At 45.9% G+C, this 15,619-nt stretch overlaps 1 protein-coding gene across 1 annotated transcript in view; it reads right to left on the bottom strand.

Moving 5' to 3' along the window:
* The window catches only part of Prkcb (protein kinase C beta), a gene marked incomplete at its 5' end in the record, with an annotated part of 346,450 nt that overhangs the window by 75,272 nt on the left and 255,559 nt on the right, over window positions 1-15,619 (bottom strand). Inside the window, one exon of the mRNA XM_026778194.1 lies at window positions 14,345-14,491. Within this exon, the coding sequence (XP_026633995.1) occupies window positions 14,345-14,491 (147 nt within the window). The remainder of the gene's footprint in view (window positions 1-14,344; window positions 14,492-15,619) is intronic.

Genomic DNA, 15,619 nt, shown 5'->3' with positions numbered 1-15,619 from the left:
CATTACAGATGGTTGTGAGCCACCATGTGGTTGCTGGGAATTGAACTCAGGACCTCTGGAAGAGCAGGCAATGCTCTTAATCACTGAGCCATCTCTCCAGCTCCCCAAAAATATGCATTTATTTATTTATTCATTTATTATGTATACAATATTCTGTCTGTATGCCTGAAGGCCAGAAGAGGGCGCCAGACCTCTCTACAGATGATTGTGAGCCACCATGTGGTTGCTGGGAATTGAACTCAGGACCCTTGGAAGAGCAGGCAATGCTCTTAATCACTGAGCCATCTCTCCAGCCCCCCCCCTTTTATTTTTGAAACAGGGTCTCTTACTAGTCTAGCACAGAGATCCATCTGTCTCCACCCTCCATCTCTTAGATTGCAAGTGTACTTCCCCATGCCCAGGACTGTACTTGTTCGCCCGGGCTGGAACTCACGTGTTTGTGTTTACGTGGCATGCACTTTGAACAGCTCCCAGCTCTTCAGACCCTCTAGCTTTTTAAATGAAGCTGCGGTGCTGTGCTTTAGGTTTAGTTTAGTTGAAGCTTTATCCTCTCGCACAAACAAAGCTGGGAAAGTGTGAAGGGAAGTTTAGAATGGAGGTCCTTGCTGCTTGGTTATATCTGGCTCCTGCAAACTCCTTAAACAGGGGCCACTAAGGATGGGAGAGACGACTCTCACAAGCTGCAGGAAAGAGGTGGAGTAGAAACAAGGGGGCTGACATTGAGACTGTTGCCTGTGCTCCTAATGAAGATGCTTGATTGTGTCTAACACCAAATGCTTAACTGAGTTTCAGTAAGAAATATGAAGAAATGTTATCTCCACCCTCAAGCCTGCAACACCTCTAATCACTGGCATTATTAGAAATGCGTGGATCACTATTAGTTATTGAAGGTTTCTTTGGAGCTAAAAATAAACATTAGTCAACTTGGAAGACCTTACGGTAAGGGAGACAAGCCAGACACAAAAGGACAGATAATGTAGGCTCTCATCCAGAGCCCCTAAAAATCATCAGACTTCACAGCACCTAAGAGATGGTCCCTGGCAAGAACTGGGGTGGGGCAATGTGGGAATGAGGAAATGTTTAAAGTTTCGATTCTAAGGGAAGTACTAGAGATTTTAATGCATTCCATATACAAAGTATTGAACTGCACACTTAAAATTTCCTATGGAAATGTTCTTGCAAGAGAGAGAGAGAGAACAGAGTTGCCTGATAAATAAATAAACTCTGTGACATGTCTGGCTTAGTCATTTCTTCGAGTTATACGTTAAGCTTGACAAAGCTAAAGGGCTAAAATAAAAGCAGATTTAATTTGACTGTTTTCGTAGATTGTTCCTGGGAAAACAAGCCAATAATTGATGCCTTCTACCCAAAGACGATGAAACGAAACCCTTAAGGGTCTGTCATTCACTTAAACAATTAGGTGGGCACAAAGAAAGCCTGTTTCTTTTATAATCAGATCTGCCTTATGGGCATAAGATTGGCTTTGTTGTTGACACGACAGACCACTGCTGCTGGAGCCTGCAGCTTCTGAGGCAGAAGTGGATCCCGCTGAGCACAGTGGATGCTGTGAGAGCTCACTGGGTTTGACTCCACTCCCTCTGCTGCCTGAGTCTCTATTTCTGCATCCCCAAAATGGAGATGATGCTAGCCCTACCTCGTTAGACCACGCCACAAATTAAATCGACAACACCGGAAATACTTAGATGAGCTCCCATTGGGCGGGGGTAGAGGATTGATTTCTATAGCGGTGTTTCATGTGGTCAGTACACAATGCACAATACACTTGGGGGTTAGGATGGGGTGAAGCAAGGCATGCCACCCTAAGTATCGTCCTCATTTGCATATCCTAAATACCTGTTCTGTATTAGATGACTGTAGTCCCCTGTTTTCTGCTATCATGCTTGTGGTAGAAAAGAAGATAGATGCCCTATTAGAACACGCTGTGGATCTCTGCCGTGGTGCAAAGAGATGCACGTGAGATGCAGGGAGACAGCAACTGTGGAAGCTCCAAAGTTGGACCAGAGTCCAGTTTTCTTATTTCTCTCCTCGGACCCCACTCACCACGGCTTTGTGGTGTTAAGGATCAAACCCATCACCTTGGGCATGCTATTCGATGGCTCAGCGAGCTTCATACCTAGCCCTTAGTTTTCGTGAGACAGAATCCCACTATGTACTTGAACTTGTGATCCCTTGAGATCTGGGTTTGCAGTGTGTATCACCATGCCTAGAAAATTAAATCTTGTGCAGTTTCCATGTTCATGGGCTCTATGGCCCCTCAGTGAGATGACTTGATTTAATATGGTGGCATTTTCCCTCAGAGAATCAGGCAATATTTAAAAGAACATAGAAACCTAAAGGAAATTCTCCCTTTGCCTAGTTGACCAGAGAGGTCAGTCATTTCGGTTCTCCTCTTAGAGATCTTGCCCGTACCAAATACACTTTCAGAAAGCGTGTCCCCACCATTCTTCTGCAGGTGTGGCTGTCCCCTCTTTCTCGGGCACAGCTAATTGGATAAGAATCACTGAGCTGCCTGAGGTCATTAGATTCTCCTTTCTGGTATTTTAGACGTCTAGAATAGACGAGATTTGGGATTTCACCACTGAAAGTGCTGGAAGAGGTGTGCGTGGCCAGAGAGAAGGTCAGTGGTGGGAAGGAGGGTGGTGGGTGAGCGCCCTGTGCCCACGTCTTTCCGGTCCTGAACTCCCTTTGCTCCCCTGACCATCTATTTGCAGCAGGTAAAACATTACAAAGCTGAAATTCTTGATATTTAATTTTCCTCAATGTAATTAATTTTGTCTAGAGAAAGAAAAGAACTTTATCTTGTTTTTCAATTCACTATCTTCCGAGGACCGAAGCGGCAAGTCACTTTGTTGAGCAGGGACCTGGGAAATCGGGAAAAGTGATTTAGGAAGATGAGCCTGCAAAATCGTAGTGCAATCAGAATTGCATATGGAAGCTTGGGGGCCGAAGGGAGAGGCACCGTAATTGGGACAGAACTACAGAGACAGCAGGAAGCCAAGATCAGACAGCAAATGTCGAGAGGTTCCCCGGAAGAGGATTAAGGGGACAGGTAGCAAAGCCTCTCAGCTCCTGTGAGCCATATGATAAAGCAATTTAACATATGGTACAGGAAGATAGTAAAGAGGGTGAAGAAAGGGGAGCGCTTTTGTCTGCAAGGTTATATAACCACGTCTAATGTATGTATGCATGCGTGTGTGCGTGGATGCATGGCACTAATGAGATTAAAATGAGGATGGACTCCCACAGCTGGGACTCAAAGACTTTAGGAGAGAAGGTCTCCATTGTTGCTGGGAACTAACGCCCCTTTAATCTCCCCAGGATAGTTCCTCCTGTCAGAATTCAGCGCTGCACCTGCTACAAGATGCTGCATCTGGACTATTCTCCTGTGTCCACAGAGCACTCTGGTGGAGCCCCTGGCTGTTGGGGTGCTACTGTGGAAACTGGCACTGCCTTCTCCCTCGGTCATGCCTGGCACAATACTGAGGACCCCCATCTTGGGGGCTCATGAAACCACAAGGGGAGAAACTCTGGTGTGTGGGATCGGGCCAAATATTTTAATATGCGATGTTAAGGTATTAGTCTACATTAGTGCTATCACAAGACAGAATTTTTAACTCTTTTCCCCCGAAGGAGGAATAATACACTTACGTCACTGTGTAGCTCTGGTAGCCATTTTGGAAATACTATTTCAGAAAAAGGAGTGCTGCAGCTCAGCCCAGGAGACTGAGACAGGAGGATTCTACATCTGGAGGTAACCTGGAGTATACAGTGAGTGCTGGGGTAGCCTGGACTACATGGAGAAGCCTGTCCTGAAGAGGGGAATGAGGAGGAGGGGGAGGAGAAAAAGGAAGGAGGAAGGGAGGGAAGGGAAGGAGGAAAAAAAGAAGGGGGGAATTGGGAAGACGTGTGCACCCCAAAGTGGAGAAGAGTATTATTGCAAGATGGTAAGAAGCAACTGGAATCATAAAACCAGATCGCAAGTTCTGATCAGCCTCCTCCAAGCCACAAACAACTCTCCAAGATCACATCTTGGAGGAGTCACCAAGCCTTTTTCACTTAAATTTCTACATAGATAGGGCAGAATTGTTATCCGTGACTATCTAGCAGAATAGATAGTTGCCAATTAACACCACATGATGCATGGAAGCCATGGCACATACCTCCCTGACAGTCTGTGTCCAGTGAACGTGAGAGGCGATGAGGGAGTATGACGGGAACGGGGGTGGTGGAGCAAGGTAGTACGGCTAGTGAGAACTGAGCAAACGGTGGTCAAGACTGCAAAGGAAAAGCCTGAGCGCAGCTGCTCCTGCTAGAGTTGCTCTGAGAGCCGGATGGTCTCACGATGCGAAAGCCTGTGCAGGAGGGCAGAGGGTGTGGGAGGGAAGGTGTACTTGTGGAACACTCTCAGGAATCCCACTGACACACACTGGTCCACGGACAGGTGGGTGAGAGGGAGCTTCTCGGTACTTCAGCAGCTTGAAGAAATGGCGCTTAGGGTGAACGTGAGAAAATGTGGGGAAATTGTTATCCTATTCAAATATATGGACATTGTAGACACGGAGATAAGCTGGGATGTGCGGATTCAGTATCAAGCCATGATGAGCCCCAAACCAAGGCTGGAGGTATAGCACAATAGTGGGATACTTGCCTAACATGCTCATGGCCCTGGCTTCCATCCTGTGCTAGTCAGTGTTCTATTGCTGTGAAGAGATGCCATGATATGGCAACTCTTATAAAGGAAAGCATTTAACTGGGGCTGGCTACGATTTGGAGGATTTATTCTTTATCAACATGGCAGGAAGCAAGGTGGTACACGGGCAGAAACGGTGCTGGAGAAGAAGCCGAGAGTTCTACATCTGAATCCACAGACAGCAGGATAATGGGTGACACTGGGCCTAGCTTGGGCTTCTGAAACCCCCAAACTCACTCTCCAGTGACACACTTCTTCCAACAAGGCCACACTTACTCCAACAAGGCCACACCACCCAGTAGCGACACTTCCTATGAGCCTTTGGGGCCATTTTTACTCAAACCACCACACATCCTAAACACCACAAAAGTCACAAATTATGCGTTTCCGAATCAAACTTGACCTACTAAATGGCATTTACAAACTTGTGACTTCACCAATTACTCCAGTCTTCTGTTATCTTGGTTTGTCACCTTTAAAATGGAGAATGATCATAGCTACACCATAGAAAAACTGGTAGCTAATCCACACAGAATGTTTATGAGGCCCTGTGACACACCATAAGACCTCAAAGTGATGGCACCACCATTGTCACCATTACCGTCACCACCAGTAGAGTATAAGTCTGTAAGGGCTGATGCTTCTGTCTGTCTTGTTCACAGGCGTTGCTGCTGTACTGAAAAGGAGTCTGGTACACAGTAAATACTCAATAAGCACCTCTGAGCAACTGAATCATTAATTATGGATGTCAGTGGGCACTTCTAAAAATGAATTATCTCCCTCTGCTCTCAAAAGCCTGACCTCTGGGCTGGGCATGGTGGCACGCAACTTTAATCCCAGCACTAGGGAAGCAGAAGCAGACAGATCTCTGTGAGTTCAAGACCAGCTAGCTTACATAATGAGTTCCAGGACTGCTAGGGCTATGTGGATAGACCCTTTCTCAAGCAAACAAAAAGCATAACCTAGGTGGTAGATCTTCCGAGTGATGTACACCTAAGACAGGTGCTGCCAAAGGCTGGTAATCAGAGGCATCACTTTGTAAAGGATGAAGACAGAGTAGTTGGTGAAGCAGCAAATCTCAAAGGAGCAGCTTGACTCTCTATATCCACTCAATGCAAAAAACAAGCAAGGAGGATGCAAATCCTAGGAAGGGTGCTGAAAGAACAGAGGATCCTGATGCATGAGCCTCCTCCAAAGGAAAGGATCCGAAGTGGAGGGGAGACTGAGATGTTCCACACCAGACTCTCAGAGAAGACTCCACAGTGTTTGAAACAGAGTGGCCAGGGAGGTGCAAACTACATGTGAGCACAGGATGTGAAGACTGTTTTCCTCATCCATGCCACTGGCATTAGTGTCAAGTCCACCCTGTGAGTATAAAACCATTACCACAATTTTTGAGCCAAATTTGAAGCAAGATTTAATTACACACTGGCGAGGATGATGGATCCTGGCCAGGTCCATTCAGGGTTTCCGGAAAATGGCAACAAGTCACATTTTGTCGAGGCTTACAAAGGCAAACCCACAAGGCTACATATTTCTCACCAGGTCCAATTAGGGGCAAACATATATCTCGACATATTTCTTGCCTGTGTACCTCCTACCTACATGTGATCGAGCACATCTGATGCACTAGGGTCAAACTTCTCTAGGGGAGCGAAAACACGTGGCTTGTTATCTTACATAAACAATAGCCCCCAGCATCTCAGGAAGTATCTGTCCTTGGGCAAGGGGCTACAGAGTAGAGGCGTTTTTGTTTTATGGATCTTAGGCACAGCAATTAAAACTTAAAACATAACTTTAACACTCACACTAGCTGCAGTACAAGAGCAAAATCACCGTTCACTAATAGGCTGTCCTAGAACACATAAATATACGACTGTCGAATCAGATCTGTGATTGCATCTCCGTGTGTGCCTCTGTGGTGTGAATGTTGAGCTGGAGAAGTCCATGCCAGCACCTTGGAGAACAGCAGCTAAATTCTGACTACGGAAGGGCATCTTCCTGAACTCTGGGGGGGTTTTAGGCACTTTGGGTCTACTTCTTAGACTTCTGGGATCATCCAGGCACTGGATCTCCTGGCTACTGTTCCAGGAAGATGAAGCCATAGAAGAGGGGAGGTTTGTGTTATCTGCTTAGATGAACACTCAGCCACAGAACGGCTGTTTTCAACGCTCGTGGATGCGGTACCTGGGTGCCCAGTGTCTAAGTACTCACCCATTTATCCTTTCAATTTCATAAGCTGCTGACTTCTTCCTACTTGATTTATTCCTGGCTTCTGCTGGGCTCAGGAAAGGCAGCTCCAGCACCTGGCATGTCCCATGATTTGAACACAAGGAAATGTCACCAGGAAGAGGCTCTTCAAGTTTTTATTTTTATTTTTTTGTTTATGGGATGTGGGAAACCGGGTGTTCCAAAGGAAAAGGTCAGAAGGTCTTTGGGGACACTGAGACTCCCATCCAAAGCTGATAAGCAGGCAAGATCGGTAAAACCTCTTGCCGGCCACCAAAATTATTCTCCCAGATTCCCTTGCAGTGAGGCGTGGCCACGGAATGAAATCTCTCGGATAGGATGTGGGCAGAAGTGATGTGTGTCACTTCCAGAACAAAGCCCGTTAAGAAGCAGCTTGAACCTCCTCCTCCCGGTCCTCCCCCTCCACCCTCGGAATGTAGAGAACAGGCTAGTGAGACTAATGTGGCCCATATATGGCAGAAAGAATTCTGTCCCTTAGTTGTCATATGGAGAGAGTGGGAGGGGCCAGGGACACCCATCTTGGACTATTTATGACTTAAATTATACTTCTATTGTATCTGGGCTAGTATACCTCTGGGAGTCTGTTTGTTCCAGCGGTTGAGTTCATGTCCTGCCTGCTACACAAACAAGCCTAAGTCAGAGCAGAGGCACCAAGGTTCTCATTCATTTCTTACCTCCTTTGTTTGGTTAACTCATCCTTGTGAGCTATCTCAGGAAGGCCTTCAGTGATTTAGTCTAGAGCCACTCTCTTGTAGGCTCCCCCAGCACGCCACAGCTGCGCTCAGCCTGCTCCTTCAGTTTGGCTTTAATGTGAACATTATTTCAAAATGTACAGAACCATGCACGTAAGAAATGTGTATTTTGTTAACTGTAAATATGAGCTTAGATGATTGTGCCCTGGTTAGACGGACGGCATGCTACAGAGTTTAGATTAACATGAACTGAGGTCCATCGCTGGCTCTGAAATGCCCTGGGAGGGTGTGGAAGGGTGTCCAGATGGACACACAGAAATGTGATAAAGCAAAGCAAGTCAATTGGTAATTGCAGAATCTAGGTGGTAGGTATTGTGGATGCTCCTTACACAGTTCCCATTTTTCTGTTTAAAAATGGATAAATGTGAAAGGAAGCGAATCAGAGAAAGACACTTCGTTTAAATGTATCTTGGATAAACCACTATTATTTAAACTTCATTTAAATGAATGACATTTTAAGCTATTTTCATTTTTTCTAGTAACAATCAAGTTGCAATAAATATTATTTTATTTTACAGGGATCTTTGTATTATGTTTGAGCTTCTTTTTAAATGTTTGTGTGTGTTGTGTGTATGTATGTATGTATGTATGTATGCATTTTTATGTGTGAGTGAGGGTATGCACACGTCAGGGTACACATGTGGAGACCAAGAGCAACCCCAGCCACCTCCTTCTACTGTCAGTCAGGGTCTCTTTGCTGTTTGTCACAGCTAGCTGGCTCGGTGGCTTCAAGAGTCTGCTGCTGGCACCTCTCTGCTCAGCACAGGAATCTGGAATTACAGATGCACATGGCTGCGCCGACTTTACGGAGGTTCTGCACTCAGGCTCGTGTTTACACAGCAAGACTTCAGCCGCGGAGCTGCTTCCCCAGCTTGGGTTTCAACTTCTTTATATTTGTGAATCTACGCCTATGATACAGTTCTCTTCTACCTTGCAACACACACACACACACACACACAGACATACACACACACAGACACACACACACACACACACACAACCTGCTACAACCAAGAGTCAGACATATAAGAGAACGAGGAAAACCTCCCCATCTAACTTTTTGGCTTCACTTTTCTGCATACATGCATCTCTCTCTCTCTTTCTCTCCCTCTCCCTCTCTCTATCCCTCTCTTTCTCCCTCTGTGTGTGTGTGTATGTGTATTCATGTACATGCAAGCATAGGCCAAAGATTGATGCTAGATGTCTTCCTCTATTGCCCCTCACCTTATTTTTTTTTTTAAGCCCTGAATCTGGAGCTAGCTGTCCAGCAATCCCCAGGGATCCTTCTGTCCCTGCCTCCCCGGGTGCTAGGATTATATAGGTTCCTGCCACCAGTATGAACTCAGGTCCACATGCTTGTATCCCAAATACCATCAACTGATCTATTGTCCCAGCTCCTGTGTAACTTTTAAAAAAGATCTGAACAATATGTAACATTACCATAAGTGCACGAGTTGCAGAAGACAGCAATATTAGCCCTCATCACTTAACAGATGTCTGTAACATGGCACTTTTGGATGAGAGACATCAAGTCTGTGGTGTAGAGTTATATCTGATTCACACTGACCAGGACACTCCCCCCTCCCTGCTGTCTAACTTGTACAGTGCCAGAAGGTGTTGTACAGATCCTACCCAGCACTAGACCGGACATGCTGCAAAACCAGCCTTCCTGGAGAGGGGTACCCCTTAGTGCAAGTGTGGTATGACAGCTACGGAGGTAACTAACTGCTTTTGGGTTGGATTTGAGCTAGTTCCACCAAATCAAAAGCCCATGACTGGGAAGATCAGAGGCCCACATGGGGAACATACTGTTGTTGCTTTGTTAAATGCTCACCCTGTCTAACTGCCTCCTAGGTATCTATATTTATACCCATAGACATACACTTAGATTTTGTCAGAGAAGCTTCTTTTTGCTGTAGGCACTGGTTAATGCAAAGACTTATAACTGGTCTACGTGCTGAGTATAAATGAGTTCTCAGGTACACACGGGTCGTTTATATCAACCTCCTCATCCAAGGCTCGGGGAGCACTGCAGAGAAGGGAGCAGAAAGAATGTAAGGTCGGTCAGTATGGGAGAGAACTATGAAATGCTCACTTCCAGACATGGCATGGCTGTTGTTCACATCAACTCCCAGCAGCTGTGGTCACCTGTGCAAGATCAAGCCAGTCACAATACCGCAAGGATGGGGGAAAGGGCCAAGGCCTCATCTCTAGAGCTGCTGAGGGAGGGAGATTCACTCTTTTTTGGAGATGTGATCTGGTAGGTTTCCCCTGCCCCTGTGGATGTCCCTCCACACACGTGGGCAGCATTCAATAGATGCAGGAGGTTATTAATAACAATAAAAGGACATGACGTTGAGAAAGAGGTGGGGTTTGGATGGGGCACTAGAAGTGTTAGAGGAAGGGAAGGGGGAATTGATGAATACGATCAACATGTACTGCATGAAATAGAAACATAAATGTACGGAACTTTCTAAGACCAAATAGAAAATACCATTATTTTAAAAAAAAGACTTGTGTCTATGCTGTGCAGGTATTGTAAGAGGTGCTTGCCATGCAAAGACGATAATCGGTCACCTGTCCATTTTTTCCCTCTTTACATATGCACATATATGGAACTTCCAGATACCTCTATCTCTAAGAAAATCCAACGTACCAACCAGCACTGCTCAACTAAGACAACCTTCCCGAGAACCATGAACTAACTCTCGAGATGACGCTTCTCTCGCAGGTTTCCAGGAGCGGGCCACACATTTGGAACGCGATGGCCTCACACTTGCTTTCACCCTTGTGACATTTTCACAGCTCTCAGCAAAATGCTTGTGTCACCGTCAGTGGCTCTGCAAATGATCGCAGTGCTTGTTGAGAGTCGGTTTTTCTGGGCCAGATCTGATACTGTGGACCTGGGGGAGGGAGGCGCAAAGCCCAAGGCTGGTTCTTTTCATCTTCCAAAGGGGGAGAGCAGACTCGTGGCCACATTCTCCTCTTTAAGGGGACTGATCTATGTACCTAGCCAGCGCGTGCAAGATGCTCAAAGTCGGCATTCGAACACAAAAATGCATTAATTCCAAACCAGAGTTGGCATCGTAGAGTAGCAAAGGATCGCTCTGCTTTAAGTGATCACAGAGGTGTTTGTGATTCTGTTTTGCTTTCATGATAGACTGTTATTCTGTCTGTGATTTATTTAATGCTACATCTCCAGCCTGCAAGAGAACTCTCAATTATTGTAGCAGTTTCCATGGAAACATATGATCTATTCTCTCTTATTTGCTCACTGTTCCCTAACGATCCACTCTCCCACTACCCCCCTAAGCCCCACCTCAGCCTCAGTTCTTTCCAGAAGCCCCCATGGAATTTCCATTTTCCATCAGCAATTCTCCTGCCTATACTGTTAAGTTATCAAAAGCATGTGCACGGTACACTGACTTTTGAGTTAACAAGGACAAAAATAAGAATGGTAAATGAGCCCGGGGAGACTAGAACGAAGCAAATTCAATTAAGAAAAGTTCACATGTGGAGACCGAGTCAGCGAGGGGCCACAGGAGTGGGCAAACTTGAGTAAAAGCAAGAGTCCCCAATGTTTATACTCTTAATATAATTTTAATTGTAAGCCATGTAAATACAAGGCTGACTTAAAATATAATTGGAGAAGAAAGAAATGAGAAAGGACTGTGTGTAATTATGAAGTTTCTTGGGTGGTGACAATCTTGAGACTGTGCTGATTGTTGTGACAAATTAGAAACCACTGGAGGATTGTATTGGTTATGTGGGGAGAGCATAATAGTATGAAAATTACATCCACAAAACTCTGTGTGTGTATGTACGCGCGCATGCGCACGCGCATGTGTGTATGTGTGCTCACATATTCGTTGTGTATGACTCAATTTTATCTTCTATGAGTTGGAGGTCTGACTATGCTGCCCACCCAGCCTTGACCCCTTTTGCTCAGTTTCTTGTGTAGCTATATATGTGTATCACTGTACCCAACTCAAAACTTAATTTTTGAAGTTCCTACATAAGACTGGGTGCAGTGTTGCTCCTTTGTGATCTCTGCACCTGAGTGGATGAGGCAGAAGGACAATAGGAAGGTTCAAGGCCCACCCATGTGACATAGGTCAAACCTCAGAAATGACATAATACAAGACTCCCTACTGGACTCAGCCTATCAGAATTCCCTCTTCCTTTAGGTCACCTTCTCCTTCATCCTTGGGGAAACTGCTTTACTTTGAAATCCATTCTTCCTAACATTTTAAACACCCTGACTCTCCCCTTAATATTTCATCTCTAGGCTTCCATAGAGCCCTTCACTCCCACCAAGTGGCTCCCCTCTTCCTGTTTACTTTCCTTTCTGACCCTGTCTAGGCACTGTGTTCACTCACTCAGTTACTACATTGTTCCTGGCCACTGCTTTCTACATGCTAGCCTCTGTGGGTTGCAGCAGGCTGATACCATAATCTAGTTCACTGCTTCCCCTAAACAGCCCTGGTCTTACTCCCAGGACGCGTCTCCACCCCACACCCAAACTGCTCATCACTGCTTGGAAAACTCACCCAAGGGGGGTGGACCACAATCGGCTGCCTACTGTGTAACCTGATGGAGCTCAGGGCTCCTTGGCCACCCCCCTGGCTGTCTGTCCTTTCTTTGCATTCTCATTCCAACCTGAGGCTCTTCAAAGTCTAAGACAGCATTTCAGACTCTTGAATGGATCTCAACAGAAAACCTGCTCATAGGCAATAGAAAACACAAGCATTAAACCTAGATGTTGAATTAATCACGTCCATAATTTTGAAATTCAGAGTTGGCTATAACAGGGAAGAGTCTTGCTCTTGGGTCACTTTAGCAGAAAGAGCAACAGACCAGTATGTAAATAGGAGTATCATCCATTAATAGTTTCCATGAGAGGAGAAAATAGAATGGAGAATGCCTGGGCAAGGGGGTACATGCTTAAAATCTCAGCACTATGAGGAAGGATCGATGCAGCGAGACTATGGGTTGGAGCCCAACCTGGGCTATGTAGCAAGACCCTACATCAAACAAGAGAATTAATGGATAACTTCTTTAAGTTGGTGGTCAGGGAAGACCTTACAGAAGTGGTATCCCAGTAGAGATGTGAATTAGAAGAGTCAGCCATGCAAAGACCTATGGGTCTTGTGTCAACAAAGATCTATGGGAAGAAGAAAACTGGCTTGATTCAGGCACCCAGCAGCCACCATTATATCTAGAATGGGCTGGGCAACAGGAGAAGAAACAGTAAAGATGTCAAGGAGCAAAGAAGGGCGAGATCATAGGGGTAGCGTAAGCCATGAACGAGAATGGAACAGACAATGCATCTGAGCTGTGGCAGGAGAGAAGACTAACTTACAGGAAGCTAGTAAACAAACCACTGCAGCTGCTGAGCGAGGAGCGTACTGATTATGGGTGCTGAGGTGGCAAGGGACACCAGTAAGGAGCTTTCGCAGTGGTTTGGCTAGGGCCATGCTGTGGAAGATGGAGTAGAGGTAGCAGGTGCTGAGTAGGCTTTGACTGACCCAACAGGATTGGCGACTGAACTGTATGGAGTAGGGAAGGGCACGGGTGGTGTAAGGACAAAAATGGAGAATGGAGGGGGACTCAAGGATAACTCAGGTTTCTTGCTTAAGTTTCAGAGACGAAAAAGAAATTTATATGTTTTGCACACCTCAGTTCACGCGATGAGATTTATGGCAGACATCTTTGTGGCACACTCAGGGATTCAAAGACTCCAAACAACACTAAACAAGTCAGGAATACTTATAACACAATCTCGACTCTGGTAAAACAGCATCTCGCGGTGTCTATAAAAGCATCCAGGATTGCTCTATGAGTCCCAGGGTCATCCTTCACTGTGCTGTTGCTCAAGAGGAACTGTTCCCAGTCTCAATGGCCACTGTGATCTTTTCCAAAAGCAAACCTGATTGTGTCACTTCTCTGCTTAAAAACTTCCAATGGCTCCCCGCTGCACTGTGGATAAAATCCATGCGTACCTTCCTAGCTCATGGCCCTTAGCATGATCAGGCCACTGCTTCCCTTCGCTACCTCCTGTCCTCTGCTCATGTCACCATGGTCCCAGTGCCTCCTGGTGACACCTAGAATGCGCCAAGCCCTTCCCACCTCAGGATGCTGGCACTGCTCTTCCCTCTGCTGGAACAGTCTTTCCTTGCTCTGGCTTACTTCAAGAGACTGGGTCTTATGTATTCCAGGCTGGCCTTGAACTCACTATGCAGCTGAGGAGGATCCCCTTATCTCTACCTCCTGATGCCTACATTTTGAAGTGATGGGTACTTGCCTCTATGTCTGGATTATGCAATGCTAGGGACCAAATCAGGGCATCATGCCTGCTAGGCAAGCCACTCTGATAACTGAGCTATGTTCTCAGCCCCTCCTTCCTTGTTCTGAATGCATGGCTGGCTCATTGCCATTCTTGGCTCATTTCTCCTCCCCAGATCATGTGAGTGGGTCCCCTCTTGATTTGTAGGTGAGATAAGCCCCTATTCACCTTCTTCACAATGTTCAGTACAGGCTGCAACCTGGGTTTATCTATGTTCACCTCTTTTCCCACCATAGGGACATTCCTTCCATCCAAAGTGGATGCAACCACCAAGTCACTCTGTACCTTGCCAAAGCTGCCTTTCCCCAGCACCATCAGGAAGTTAAAATCGGTCAGTTTCATCCGGTCCCTGTTGCCATTGTTGTCAAATTTGGAGATGGTGTTGGCTGTCTTTTCTTCTGGAGCTTTGGTACCCTGGTTGATCTTGGCTCTCTGGAAGAAGAAATAAACAGAATACAGGATGAGGGCTGGGAACACGTTGTAGGAAGATACACGGGCTCAGCAGATGCTGTGGTTCCTACAGACAGAAACCTAACCTCTGCAACGCACAACTGCATTGCTCTGCAAATGTACTGCCTTGAGGCCATCCTGGGCCCCTCTCATTATCCCTCCAATCACGTCCTTCCCTGGGAGGTGCATGTTTCCTTGGCCACCCTGGAATTCATCGACTTCTTTCCCTGTCTATCAGCACTGCCTGTTAGCATCTATCTGTCACCCAGAGGACCCACATTGGGTCCCTCCCTACCAAGTTTCACAGTAAGTAACATGAAGCTTCTCATACAAGCGAGTCAGCCACTAGCCAAAATGCTTCAGCTTGCATTTGTTGAGAGAGTAAATGCTCCTTCCCCATAGCCACTGAGCCTGTATAAGAGAGCCAGCCCTTCCCAGCTGCCGTCCAGACACAGCTGTTGGTAATTTCTGTCTTCGTTGCCTTGACTTTCTTCACACATGCTTGTTTCGTGACTTCTGTTTTCCTTTACACCAGAGTGTAAGCTCCTGGAGGACACGGGCTTTGCCAGTTTGGTTCTCACTGATTCTCGGGTATCTGGATGAGTATGTGGAGCAGAACAGGCAACGGAGTGCACCTGGCAAAGGAACGTTCTATACCTCAGTCCCCATGAACGCTGACAGTGCCAGTGCCAAGCATGAGCCCCGGTACACAGCAGACCCTGTGAATGGCTACCATTATCATGGTTTCCTTATTTCATGTCTTTTGATGACAAATAGGCAATAAAATGCTTTCTGGAGTTTTGTTTCTCTTCCCCCCCCTCGTGTGTGTGTGTGTGTGTGTGTGTGTGTATGTGTGTGATGAGAGAAACAGAGAGAAGATAGATAGATAGATAGATAGATAGATAGATAGATAGATAGATAGATAAATAGATAGATGATAGATAGATAGATAGATAGATGATAGATAGATAGATAGATAGATAGATAGATAGATAGATAGATAAATAGATAGATGATAGATAGGTAGATAGATAGATGATAGATAGATAGATAGATAGATAGATAGATAGATAGATAGATAGATAGATAGATAGACAGACAGGCAGACAG

The sequence above is a fragment of the Microtus ochrogaster genome, unplaced genomic scaffold (genome assembly GCF_000317375.1).
Source record: "Microtus ochrogaster isolate Prairie Vole_2 unplaced genomic scaffold, MicOch1.0 UNK111, whole genome shotgun sequence".
Taxonomy (NCBI): domain Eukaryota; kingdom Metazoa; phylum Chordata; class Mammalia; order Rodentia; family Cricetidae; genus Microtus; species Microtus ochrogaster.
The sequence above is the reverse complement of the archived record's forward strand: the minus strand, read 5'-3'. Positions and strand labels throughout refer to the sequence as shown.